The sequence below is a fragment of the Desarmillaria tabescens genome, assembly GCF_030435595.1.
Source record: "Desarmillaria tabescens strain CCBAS 213 chromosome Unknown EV420scaffold_30, whole genome shotgun sequence".
Classification (NCBI taxonomy): Eukaryota; Fungi; Basidiomycota; class Agaricomycetes; order Agaricales; family Physalacriaceae; genus Desarmillaria; species Desarmillaria tabescens.
Genome location: NW_026848329.1, coordinates 44934 through 58551, shown reverse-complemented (window position 1 = coordinate 58551; position 13618 = coordinate 44934). Strand labels below are relative to the sequence as shown.

The following is a 13618-nucleotide window of genomic DNA, read 5'->3' as shown; positions in this document are numbered from 1 at the left end:
ATTGCAGCCTTCCAACATGTCTTGTCAACCCTCATGGCGTCTCAGTAATTCCTTGGAATATAGGGATCAGGTGTGCTTCCCGAAGCAGCCATTGATGCCTGCAGCCTTCTGCTATTGGTTGCCCACTCATCACCGCGGTCTCTAGCTTCAGCCTCTCATTGTTCAGAAAGCAAGGATTCGGTGGCACCATCACTTGGGCATGTCAGACAAGTTGATCGATGTAAAACTGGTTCTGTAGGCATCTCTGGGGTTGTCAAAGGAGTTGAGGATGCAGAAGGAGGGGCAGGTACAGTGAGTGGGACTTCTGTCTCAGTCTCTCCCACACTCACAGTACGATGTGGCTGTCCCTCATCAAAGATTACATCATGGGACATGAAGACATGCCCTGACTGATTGAGCACATGGTAGTTCGATCCTGCATATCCTAAAAATATGCATTTCTTTGATTGATTGTCCAGTTTGCTTCCCCTGTCAATGAGGATACCACCCAAAATAGGTTTCTTTGCCCAGCAAGTAGCTCCAAAGACCTGGAGAAACGACACGTCCTGATGACGACCTGAGAAAGCCTCAGCTGGCACCTTGCCAGGATGACAGCTGGAGGGTGCCAGATTTCATGTAAAGATCAACATCAATGTGGCCTCAGCCCAGAACCGGTCAGCCAAGCAAAGCACAAGTAGCTTCTAGAGGTCTTCACGATTGCGTACCCGGGTACATCCGCATCCGTGACCACGGGTACCCGTGGCTCAAATGCCCTACCCACCATCCGTGCCAACATCCGTGGCACGGATGACCCGGCCCGCACCACGGGTACCTGCATCCGTGGCAGGTACCCGCACTCACCCGGGTATATACAGGTACCTGCATAATACCCACACAATTCTTACTCAATAAAGTACAATAAAGTACACTATACATGTAACTAACATCTAAGTAACTAATCTGTCCAGCATTAAGCCTCACACAGTGAATAAGGAGGAGGAGGAAGGGAGGATGCTGACCTATAGTGATGGTGACACTGCCGGAGCAGGGAGAAATGCCATGGGGTCGTGCTAGGGTCGTCTAAAAGGCATTGACGAGGGCTTTCGAACGCCCTAAGAACGAAGGGAAACGATCAAAAAGCGAAAAAGATATGGACTGAACAAAATGATGGCTGAGTCAGACAGTGAGGGCAATGATAAGGGAGCAGCACCATGAGATGGTAACAGATAATGGACACTAAGGGAGCGTCAGAATATGTCAAAAAAGAGCTTTGAGAGCGTACCAAGCATGTAGGGAAGCACCCATCCGAACCCAAGATATCTTGAATATGCTCTCCATCCCCTGCCAAAACAAAGATCCTGCCATAACTCTGCAACGAAGTGGCCAATTTTAGCGAATAAGGGGTCGGTTTGAAGCCATGAACTGGGGATTTCGAACGCTTCTAGACGCGAGAAAAACGGGTGAAAAATCATGGAAAAATCATTGCCACAAGATATTGATCTGAGCTTATGAGGTGGAGATTTGATGTGGGTGGAGACTGTAGACACGTGGGAGTTCAGAATTGATGTCTAGGACCAAGGACTAAGGTAAAATGACTGACTGAACCATGTCTGGGCACCAGGAAGATCCGTGAGAGGGCAAGGTGGTGGGAGGAGAGAGTATTCCAGTGGCTGTGCGGGTACCTGTGACAGGTACCTGTCACATGCAGAGCCATACCCGGCATCCATGCAGCACCCAGGTGTCACGGATACTGTGACATCCACAGATGTGTACCTGCCAGGTATGGATGCTGGGTTACCCATGGGTACCTGTCAAATACCCGGCAATCATGAAGATCTCTAGTATCTTCCATGATCATGCAGATTGCCTATTCCACAAGACCATTCTGCACAGACGAGTGTGGAGCTGTCAACTCCAGTATAATGCCATGCTCCACACAATATTCGGCCCACTTAGACCCTGCGAAGGCCCTATCCACTCTCACATGCTTAACTTTATGTCCCGTTTGGGTCTCAGCCATCTTCCTGAACCTGTCAAAGGCTGCCACAGTTGTCTCATCAGATTTATCTGCCAAGAATTCCCTCACTTTGAAGGACATCCCACTGTCCACAATGACTATCATGTACATTTTACCGCTAACTGACGCCATCCTGGAGGGACCCCACAAGTCCGTGGCAACAAGATCTAGTGCATCCACCTCAGGATCTGTCAGTTCATTGAATGGACGGTGAGCTTGACATGCAAGGATACAGTCTTCACACTGCCCATGTAAAGAGTCAGAGGTAATATCGAGGCCATCAACGAGTTTCTTGGAGGCCATCTCCTTAATCATGGTAGGATTCATGTGTACAAAACGATGATGCCAGTCTGACAGTGAAGTAGGTGACGAGTGAGACGACATTGCCTGTGGTGAGGGTGCTGCATCAAGGGCGTACATCCCATCTGAACCTCGCTCAGCAAAGATCTCTTGACCAGACTGGTTACAGACAACCACATGTCCACTGGAGAATATGGTAGAGAGGCCAGCTTTGTCCAGGGAGCTAATGGACACGAGGTTTGCTGCCAGCGAAGGCAAGTGCAGCGCATTCTTAAACGTCAATCTGATATCCTTCCCATCCAGTCAGAATGTCTTAGAGACCATTCCCTTTCCAAGGATTTCAAATGTCCCCTTCCCTTCAATAGCAGAAGATCCTGTACAAAATGCAACAGGTGTGTAATCTGTGAAATCCTCTCGATTCTTGAAGAAATAATTGCTGGCACCAGAGTCCATGAACATCAGCATCAGGGAAGGGGTACGACCTTCAAAGGTAGTCATTACGAATGCCCGATCCTCAGGTTCGACCTTGCAAATCACCTTGTTCATCCCTTCATCCTCATCATCCTCGTACTCATCGTCATCGTTATCCACAGTAGTCAAGCCAGGCATATCATCATCCTCACTCTCAATGTTGGATTCATTCTCATCCTCATCATCGTCGACACTAGTCAGGGCAGGCATATCATTGTCTGTGTTTACCTCAGAGTATTCAGTGGTGGAGCTCACACTTTCAGTGTCAGAATCAAAGGTGCAATCAGATGATTCAGAGGATGCAGTAGAGCCTGACTCATCTCTCTCAGATTCATCCCATCTCCAGAACGATTGAGTCCCATTCCATTGAAAACAATGCTCCCCCGTATCCCCATCTTCCATGACAATGCCATTTCCATCATGCTCAGCCTCAAGGGTAACTGAACACACAGCAAGGACAAAATGCCATGGTGTATCGGCCGGGGCATTCATGGTTGCATAATTTGCTCACCTCTGGGGGCCGAAGTTAGAAGGGAACTGTCTCTCCTTTCTCCCTCCTGGCCAATAGCAATTTTCCGCAGTATGTTTTGTCTTATCTCATGCCTTGCAGCCAGGATTGGAGCATCCATGGGTAGGAGCCGATGATCCAGCTGCGAGAGCTTGGGACTGAGATGACCCTTCCCCACAGCACATAGAGTGGCTGCATGAGTCTGAAGGTGGGAGATAATATTGCTAGAGGACAGCAACTGGTATAGGCTTGGAAGAATTGGCATTCAGTTATTGGTGGGGAGAATTGACCAAATAATGATGCCATGAAATTCTTGATCTGTGAGAGGGGTACTATGCAGGTCATTGACTGTGAGCCTCTTTGTACAGAGCTTCGGAGACATGGGCATCGAGGTCACTATTTCCATCGAACTTGACTGCATTCAGGGACATCTCAGCCTCAGAGAGAGCCATATCAGTTTTCTTTACATGCTCAGCAATGATGGAGTCCCAACATTGCTTTGCTGTTCCATCGGTCCTTACCCCTAGTCCAATGGGGTCAAGAACATTAAGGATGATGTGGGAGTGGGCTAGTTGGTTGCAGGAAGATCCACTTGTCATGGGAAGGGTTCGACGAGTAGATGGGTGTAGGATCTGGTAGGTAGTGGAGTAGTTGTTGGTCCACTTGTGGGGGTCAAAGGGGCAGCAGGGCAGGGTATAGTACCTTCGATGTACCCCCACAATCCTTTCCCTTTCAGTAATTCAGTGAGTTGAAGTTTCCACAAGGCATAGTTCTTCCTGTTGAAGCGACTATTGGTGTCAGGGAGGAATAGTAACTCCTAAAGTGTCACATGATTACTTATCTGAGTGTACCCAGACCTGTTTTAGAAGGACCCGCAGTATCAAGAGCACACCTGTCACCCCCACCTCCACCCGGGTACCACTCCACCTGGGTGCCGCAGGTACTGGGTACTGGTTCTTACATGAGTACAGATTCTATAATGTCGATTATAAGATTAGTATACATTCTCATGGTATAATATCATACATTGAAGTCCACTACATGTCTAGGAATGACAAGGAGAGAATATAATGAAGTCTTCATGAAGAGCAAAAGAAAAAAGTTCAAAGAGTGAGAGATGTTGTATGATACACCTCCTGCACTTAAAAACTCACCAATTTTGGTATCCTTCAAATTTGCTGGCGCATTATGCCCCAGAGAGGAGGACTGCACTCTCAATATGGGGTGAATAGTGCAGCCACAGGAGAGCAAGGATGTTGTTGAGGTGACACAGCCATTTATTCATTGACTACGCTACAAGAGCTGTACAATACGGTGATGGCCATGACTGAAAGCTTGAAAGTACTGAATATCGACAACGCTGCTACTTGCCCTGAACTTGGAAATGAGTGCATTAACCTCGAGTATCCTGCAGCACGACATTCATGGGCAATTATCTTCTAATGCCTTGCTAGCTAGCACAGATCCCCCATCCACATGTAGGCCTGCAGATCCACCTGATGCTCTGCCTGGAAATTTGTGCACCACATCATACGATGCTCCTTCATCCACTCAAAAATCCGAAACCCAAAGTTCCAGTGTGCACGTTGAAGGTTGGGATTGGTCTTTTGAGTCCAATGGTGAAATGTTCGAAGGTCTGCAATTGCAGCAGAGCTATGGAAAGAGCAGACATTGCAATGTGCAAGCTGCAGACTTGAGATGGTGGGAGGAAACAGGGAAGACGACACCAAGTGTCGAGGCCACGTCAGTGCCAGTTACTGGTCCAGTTCAATGAGTAACTGGCTGGTAACTAAACAGCTGTTGCCAAATGTGGCAACCACCAGACTTTGAAGGAAATAGTAGCTGGACACTAACTACTGTACAAATATGTCCCATATTTACAATGTATTTAATGGATAATGGTAGAATAGCCACTGGATGACTATCGGTCAATTGTACTCCCTAATGAAAGTATTTTCATTCAATATTGTACCTGAAGGATATTTGATAGCATATATTTAGACCAATCCTTGACCAGTCCAGTTCCATGGTGACAGGAAAGCATGTATATTCAAAGTACATCAATGTAGACACAATTGCACTGCAACTGCTTCTACTATGACCAACACAATAGCATACCTCGAAGCCCCATAAACATACTCGCTGTAGGCCCATCTGGTCTGAAGTCAAATACCAAAACACGAGCTCCCACACAGCATGTATGCCAATTCAGATGCTCCTGCAGAGAATGTCAGAAGTACAAATATGAAGTTGCCCTCCGAGCCTTCAGTGTGCATTCAACCTCCTGCACTGGAGGAAGCAATAAGAAACAAGAAGCCAAAGAAGGAGATTGCCATACCAAGTCATCTCACCGATGCAACACAGCCCACTTCAGGAGATCTGGTCATACAGTACAGTGATCCTCTCAGGGCTCCCTCCATTTAGCATACCAGGATCTGTCACTCAGTCTTCGATGATGAGCATGCTGTGAGTTGAATATTTGTGCAGACCCTAGTATTGACTCACCGGGAATGATGCATTGCCAGGAGACCGAGTGGTTAGTATGAAGACTTGAGACCGCTTGCCAGTGTGACTACTACTACTTGAGGTTAGATAGCTTGAAACAAAAGGAGAGCACTTGAAACACACCGGATTCTGGATCTCCTCTCCAAGCGTCCACTTGAGATCGCTTAGCCCAGCCACCAATCATCAGACATGTACCCTCGACTCCCAGCTTTGATCCAGCTCTCATCCAAACACCACGTACTACAGAATCAAAGCTCACAAATGATACGTGCTCTGCTTTTTCTTACTCAACTGCTGCTGCCGAAGACTGATGCCTTTGATGACACCTTACCTGCTCCAAACATGAATTCGATGCTGACCATAACAGACATTACCACACACCTTGTATCTTCAACTGCTCACAGTCAACTTGACAAGACCCCATCCAAAAAAGCACCTTTCAAAAAGCATTGTCAGAAAAACCTCAGTAGATCATACAAGGCTCCACACCAAGAAGACCTCCAGCTTCATCAACATTGTCTAGAACCTCAGTAGCCCATCGCACCCTTATGATGCCTGTCACTTTCGACCGAGTCAGGTATTCTCCCACTACATCTGCATTGGACTGCAGTGTCCACAACACCAAAGACTTCCCCCCTTCTCAGTCCCAAGCATACCGTCTCAGTCCTCCTAGATATCACCAGGCAAGAGCCTGTTGAAGTGCCAAATGGCATGGTCTTGTTGTGCAAGTCAGACAGCAGCACGATGTGTCTTGTGATGATGGTCGAGGTCAGAGTTAGAGTTGGATGATGTCGGCAGTCAGACTTCATGACATGGCACAGACCGTGGACCTCGGAGTACTTATACTCATCTATAGTTGAAGAAATCTTGAATCAAGTCTGTACGAGTCATGTCAGAATATGCCTAGAATATGCATGGAATATGATTTGTATTTTGAAGATAATGATGGAGCGAATACAAGATCAATATCAGTCTATTATCCTGTAATTATAATAGGTAACAACATGATAGCCACAGCAACTAATTCGGTCCAAAGTCCAGTGGTTAACATCGAAACCATCTCCTGCCCTCACTGGCAGCCCTCTACCATGATCCTCTCCCTCTGTTCTCACCGGTCACCCCTTGTGTCCTTGACCACAATCAATATCGTCCTATTGACTTTACAAAGTCAACAACTCCTGCACCACTCCTTGAAGAATCCCTGACTTTACAGCAATACTCAACCTTGCGATTGTGCTGATCTCAAGATGACGAGATGGTGATAACTGCACTCGAGCCTCAAGTCTCGCAAACGCAGCTCTGATGAGGTGTTGATGGCTGGGAATGGGAGGTAATTTGTTGCAGGAAGGGTCACATATGGAAAATTCGGACTTGGGAAGCTCAGATGGGGCTCCCATTCATATGTTCTCATCCTCTGATGTTCTGACATCTCATGGAGCAGATACATACATCCTCAATAAATCTACAAATGGGAGGGCATGTACTCTGTTACCTAGCAAGATAGATCTGACAACAACAATGCCATCGGATACCCAATTACCTTCATGTGCCAAGCATGACACCACACTCGACCTTGGAGCACGATGGACCCTGATCCGATATGCAGGAACTAATGACGACACTTATGAAGCCTGGAAAGGCCAGGACATGTGTCGGATGAGGCATTGATATTGTTGAAGGAGGATCATTATGGACAGAGGACCCCAAAGATGGTGCATTTTCGACTCGGGGAACATGGACGACGCTCTCCAACATGCCCATGTATCCAACACTCCTGGTGCTCAGACTGGGTGTACCCCTTTCCCCGACCATGCCAGTCTAACCTCGGCCACATTGTCTGTCCCTGGATTCCCTTCAGACCTTGCACAGGCCAAGGTGCAGGATCTTCACGTTGAGACAACGGAGACGCAAGGGAATTTCACTCTGAGGACGACTCTGACAGTGCATTTTGTCCCAGGAAGCAAGATCGTGTCCCCTCCTTTGTCATGCTCTTCAGAGAATGGTGCAATCACCATGCTGTCAGCTCTTTCAGCCTTGTCGGGCACCCTGGTCGCACCTTACATGCTAGGATTGAGACCTGCCCGACCTTTTCCCTCTAATGGACAATCCTTCAGCTAAACACTTTGGCCTGTCATGTGCTCATTCTTCTGCGAGGAGTGACAGTGCACACTTGTCAAATGGGGTGGGGGGGTACCACTGTTCATTTTCAGTGCAGTAAATGTCGCCAAGGCTTCGCATTCTTCTGGGATCAATGTGTCTTTTTCCGTGAGGTTTTCCAAGTGAGCAGCGATTTGGATTTGTCTGATGGGGGGGAGTCTACCAACGATGACAAGCCCTTCGACCAAGGGTATTTGGACTGGATCGGGAGTCTGCAGGCTGATGAATTGCCACAGGAGGGACCAGACAATGATGCTGGAGATTATCCGGCTGATTACAATGTAGGGATATGACCAAGGCTATGCTGATGCATATGACGACCACTATGAGGATTTGGAGATCGACACCTACAAGTCCAAGGAGGACACTGTTGATGAGGGTTATGATAGCCCGACTTCAAGCAGTGTGGAAGAGTGAGTTTGCTGTTGTATATTTATTTGGCATTGCGAATATACATACTTCGCTGCTATCTGTCTTCCCTCAATCTTGAATGGCTCCAACAGCCTGTACGATGTGGGCAATTATCTGCTAGACATTATCGATGACCTGTACTGGATGTGGCAACTGCAAGTGTAGGAATGCTGGCATCTTTGTTTGGGCCAGACAGATTTAGTAAACATGGCTGAATTTTGCTTCTTCGTCTTATGATCCATGGCATGTACTTGGGCATTGAAATATTGACGCGTTGACAACCGTGTTGAACTGTAATGCATCTTTGTTCGCTCTCACTCACCAAACAAAGCAGACCAGTCGTTCAGCTCCACATGGGATATTGTCCTATGCGGTGTTCTTTTTCTTTGTGCACTATACTTTGCACGTTACTTTGTATGTTTTTGCTGTCTTTTTCAGATCCCTGCTCATTGTTCCGAAATTCATAGATAATGTTCTTCAAGCTTCTTGCACCTCTTCCAGTCATATAAAGCCCTGGCCCTATGCTAACTTCAGAGTCCTGCACTATCCTCCACCTCCATGGCACCCCTCACCAGCTCAGCATGCTCAAAACACATCAATACACAGTCTGGTACCATGAGCAAATGCAACTGCTCTGATGGTGCCACTGATAATGAGGCTGACATCACTGACACTGGCTCTGCTGAGCAACACTTGTGTTGTAAACGCCCATGTCACGTCTCCGATGATGGCAGTCACAATGAAGAAGCATGCAACTTCGAGGACATTGAAGCCTCTACCACTGAGGCTGAGTCTGTTTCAACCCACAATGTGTCTACTCAGGTGGAGCACGATGGCCTGGCCCACACAAATACAGAGAATTGCAGGCAAAAATATATCAGGAAACTAGGTTCATCAATAGTTGGTCATGTTCTGTCCAGCGCTAAGAGTCTCTACAAAGAAGATGAAGACAAAATGGCATGCCCAAGCCTACAAGCACTTCTTTGACAATGTCGATGTGATATGGAATTCCAATATGAAGCAATGGGCACAGGAGTTTACATGTCAGCAGTGAGTGGTATGGCCATTTGTAACCATTCTCATTGTAATATTGTTTTTGCAGCTCTGGCGTCAAGGTTCATCACCTTTTCAGCAACAACTGCACCTTAAACCTCAACAACCATATGAAGTCCTGCGCAAAGCAGCAAGCTGCTGCTGAGAAAGCCACGGCAGAATGCAATGGAGAGCCACCGTTGCAGCAGTCGAGCTTGGTTCCGTTCGTCCAAGGTAGCACCTATACAAGTGGACAACTGCGGCTCTATGAGGTTGAATGGGCAGCAAAATGCCATTGTCCATACCGCATGTTCAAGGACCCCCCTTACTGGAATATTATTCACATGTTCAATCCCAACATCAAAATGCTGTCTGCCGATACTGTCACCCATGATGTGAAAGAAGTCTACCAGATCACAAAGAAACAGGTAGTAGCCTTACTTCGGGTGCATTGAAACACAAATACTCAAGTTCTTGTTCACTAATGAAGTACTTCTATAGAGTGCACGCTGATGAGCCTAAACTTCTGTGGCAGCGGCAAAAACTAAAACTCTAGAGGAGTTCACAGCAAATGGCGTGTAGTGGCAATAAAGGCTTTGTTGTTGTGCGAGTGTTTCGGTGCACCTCCGTGTGATGAATTCCTCAAGAACGCAAGTATACACTGCGACTTTTCAGTCAGCAAAGTAGTACCCTTAACGATTGAGTACTAGAAAACGTTGGCTGTAAGCCGGGAAGGGTCTCGATAGACGAGAAGGAACAGAATCCGGTATAACTGGGAATACTGGCAAACCATGAATGAAGTGATGGCAATTTAACTAGTAAAAGCCGTGGGCGATGTTGATGGAATTAGAGAAAATGCTGTCAAAGAGCAATACTGTTGGCAAGATAACAAATACCGTGATGGCAAGAGACGAAGACTGTAGTCGAGAAACGAGAAACTGGCAGTAAAACGAAGATAAGACAGGACTGGTGATGATATGAGGAGGAACTGGTGACGGCAAAACGATGGCTGGGACTGGGCTGGACTGAAACTGAAACTATACTGAGGTTAACGACGGCAAAATGAAACTGATACTAATCCTGAGTCTACACAGGAGACTATCCTATACTGAAACTGACTGGCAAGATACCAAATACCTGTGACTGATGATCCTATACTGAAGCTGTTGACCGAAATTCCATGACAGATGCTGCTGGCAGGCAATAACGATCCTAATCTGAGTCCACACTGGGGACGTAACGATACTGAACTGAACTGGGTAAAACTGATGGCAACGTAGAAGGTGAAAACTGATGAAAATGATCCTGGCTGGTGAAAGTGAAACTGATGCTGGCGGATTAAAAGATAAAAGCGAGTTGTGGACACCAAATTCCAGTGTATTGGCGCAATATGAGCATACACCAATACCAGTTAGAAGAAAAGCCAGTGACAGAGAGTATAACTTGGAGTGACTATGTTGTTATTGTCTATCTCCTAGCGAGTACAAGTGATAACGGTGGTCGATAACGTGGATGATGGCTAGTGTCCAGTAACTCCTTGCAACTACTACTACACTAGCTTTTATACTACAAGTCCGGAATAAAATTAGAATACTTGAAACGAGTCCTTAGTAAGTCCTTAGTACATCGATTGGTAAGAAATGATACAAAACGCATGCTCCCAGAGTTCTAAAGTAACAGCACCCACACGGTTTTACTGCGTATAGACTTAATGATTAGAAAGAATTCCCCCAACATACGGACTCTTGGGCTGCTGTGTTGCTGCGGCAAAGTACACTGAAGGTAGTACACTGAAGTAGATGCGTGCGGCATTATCTTGGCATTGTAACAGCCTTAGTAAAGTGAGTGGAAAGGTCACGGTATTAGGTCTTTTGCCGTGGAGTTGGTACTTTGACTGTGGCATTCTTCTAAATGATGCTTGATGCTGATGTCATCGATGGCTGTGCTGAGCGATCAATGATGGTCCTAAATCCGTGAGATCTGCAATCAGGTGCCTGGCGGCATTAATGAAGTGGCGCAGATTGATACGGAATACGAGCTGGGAAGGATAGTTGGCGGTAAGAGTGGGTATTGCCGTGATTGCAATCGTTGACTTAGTGAAAGTCTGCTAAGTGGACAAGGCATTTATTATAATGCTAAAATCTGCGAATTCTGAGCATACAGAGCCTTGAGGCTCATCAACACAGGCAAGATACATGTTGCTCAGGATGGTTGGGCAGTGCCACAAAAGCTATCTCTGATGGGTCTGGTTGCAATCTGGGTAGCTGATGGCAAGCTGCAGACATTGATGCTGGACATGGTGCAGTGAGTCAACCCAGTGTTATGTCTCTTCACTTTTAGATGCTCATTTCTCTTCAGTCTTCACAAGTCTCATACTGGTAGCAACCTCACAGAGGCCTTTTCCAAGTCTCTGCAGGAATTCGGTATCGTTGACCGGCTTTTATCTGTTCCTGGAGATAATGCCTCCAACAACATGACTATGCTGCAGGCTTTGAAGGCTCCCGGATGTCTCCCACACTCTCACATTGCTGGTACTAAAACACAAGTCCGCTGTGCAGGGCACATTTTTGACTTATGTAACAAGGTATGTACTCTTCATTAAATCGTTTGTGGGGACGTCTTTGATGAGTTCTTCCAGGCCATATTCTGCCCGTTCTTGGTCAAATCTAAATGTGGACAAGACAATGATGATGACGAGTGGTTAGAAGATGACGAAGATGACGAACTCAATGAAGAAGAGTGCGAGCTAGCAGAAGAGTTTACAAATGAAGAACAGGAACAGCAAGAAGAAATGACTCTTGAAGAGCTCTTGGTGGCTATCGATAACCTTGCTGAACTGGAGGAGGAAGATGGCAACCTGGGAAGAAATGCTGTCATGAAGGTAAGCCAATGGCTTGTACTCGCTGTCAGGAACTGATGGTAACAATAGATCTGTAAACTTGGGTGGCATATCTTCAACAATGGATTGATGCAAACTGACCTTGAGGCCAAGTGTGAGCTTGTTGGTATCAAGATCCAGCAAATGATTCAAGCTGTCGTGACTCGATGGTTGACTCAGGGGTGCAGCATGCCCTAGAGCTCCAACCTGCCTTGGATGCGCTTTGTGATGAACCAAATTGGAACCCTGTGTGTAACCAAAAGAAGTGCATCCAGAAATACAAGCTCGATGAAGACCAGTGGACATTCCTTGAACAGCTCGAGCCTGATGCTAATCATAAGCAACTCCTCTTCTTTCATGAATGCGATCTGATTTTCCATTAGATGCTTGCCCTTGCCACTGAGTGGATGTCTACGTCACAAAGGCCACTGCTCTATGAAGTCATTCTGTTATTTGATTCACTCATCAACAGGTTCAAGGACTTCATCGCCAATGAGGAGTTATTCTCTGGTGTTCATGCAGCTGCAATTAGAGGCTATGCTGTTCTTTGTAAGTATTACTCAAAGACAGATGACTCTATTATGTACCGGATGGCCATGAGTACATTGCTCTCTTGTTACTCGATGTGATTTCTCACCACATTATCTTTCAGTCTTACATCCCGGTTACAAAATGGAGTACTTCCGAAACATGGAGTGGGAGCCTGAATGGATCGACTGTTGCTATGAAATTGTTCGGGATGTCTGGAAGCGGTATTACCAACCACAAACAGTTGTGGCTGTGACCACTGAGAAGCAGGTAAGTATTGCTTTTACAATGACAACGTGATTCTTATACTGTTCTTAGAAAAAAGGCAAATCATTTTATGATGTCTTTCCTGAATTGTCTCGGAAGGGGTGTCATGATGATGATGGGGATGCCCTAGAGAAATATCTCAGTGGCCCCATTAGTGATGACATCGAGGATCCTTTGCACTACTGGACTAGCCTCCTCGATGAATGTGATGCATCTGGCAAAGTGATCTGAGTAACGTCAAAGGGAGCGCTAGCACAAATGGCGTTAGATTTTTTGTCTGCACCCGGTATGTCTGACTGATTAACATCCAAGTCATTGATTGATCTTGCTTTTCAGCTACCTCAACCGATGTGGAGCAGCTCTTCTCTCATGGAGGGCTTAATGTTACGAAGCGCTGGCACAATCTCTCTGCTGAGTCGACTATTGACCAGACAGTCCTGAACTCATGGTTCAAGTGTCCCGGTCTCATTCCACAAGATCTTGTTTCTGCATATTTCAATGATAAACACAAATGGCCTAATAACGGTGGAAAAAACAGGTATGCAACTGATGGTACAACTAGTTC

At 46.4% G+C, this 13618-nt stretch overlaps 3 protein-coding genes across 3 annotated transcripts; 1 reads left to right on the top strand and 2 right to left on the bottom strand.

Moving 5' to 3' along the window:
* Window positions 1–703: 703 nt before the first annotated feature.
* EV420DRAFT_680261 (uncharacterized protein) lies at window positions 704–1772 on the bottom strand. The gene is made up of 5 exons (XM_060483064.1): window positions 1580–1772; window positions 1262–1516; window positions 1190–1215; window positions 999–1139; window positions 704–939 (listed from the first exon to the last, which is right to left on the bottom strand). The coding sequence occupies exons 1-4, from the start codon at window positions 1704–1706 to the stop codon at window positions 1092–1094; spliced, it is 456 nt and encodes a 151-aa protein (XP_060328061.1). The 5' UTR covers window positions 1707–1772; the 3' UTR covers window positions 704–939; window positions 999–1091.
* Window positions 1773–2948: 1176 nt separating this feature from the next.
* Window positions 2949–6493, bottom strand: EV420DRAFT_1482036 (uncharacterized protein; the record flags this gene model as incomplete). Its single annotated transcript, XM_060469840.1, has 15 exons — window positions 2949–2960; window positions 3023–3207; window positions 3279–3467; window positions 3625–3798; window positions 3978–4063; window positions 4168–4231; window positions 4430–4481; window positions 4772–4928; window positions 5034–5128; window positions 5157–5216; window positions 5394–5434; window positions 5904–6020; window positions 6162–6188; window positions 6258–6384; window positions 6437–6493. The coding sequence occupies 15 exons, from the start codon at window positions 6491–6493 to the stop codon at window positions 2949–2951; spliced, it is 1443 nt and encodes a 480-aa protein (XP_060328060.1).
* Window positions 6494–9511: 3018 nt separating this feature from the next.
* Window positions 9512–11688, top strand: EV420DRAFT_1273616 (uncharacterized protein; the record flags this gene model as incomplete). Its single annotated transcript, XM_060467774.1, has 2 exons — window positions 9512–9826; window positions 11572–11688. 2 exons carry the CDS (start codon window positions 9512–9514, stop codon window positions 11686–11688), a joined length of 432 nt encoding a protein of 143 aa, XP_060328059.1.
* Between the last annotated feature and the right edge of the window lie 1930 nt (window positions 11689–13618).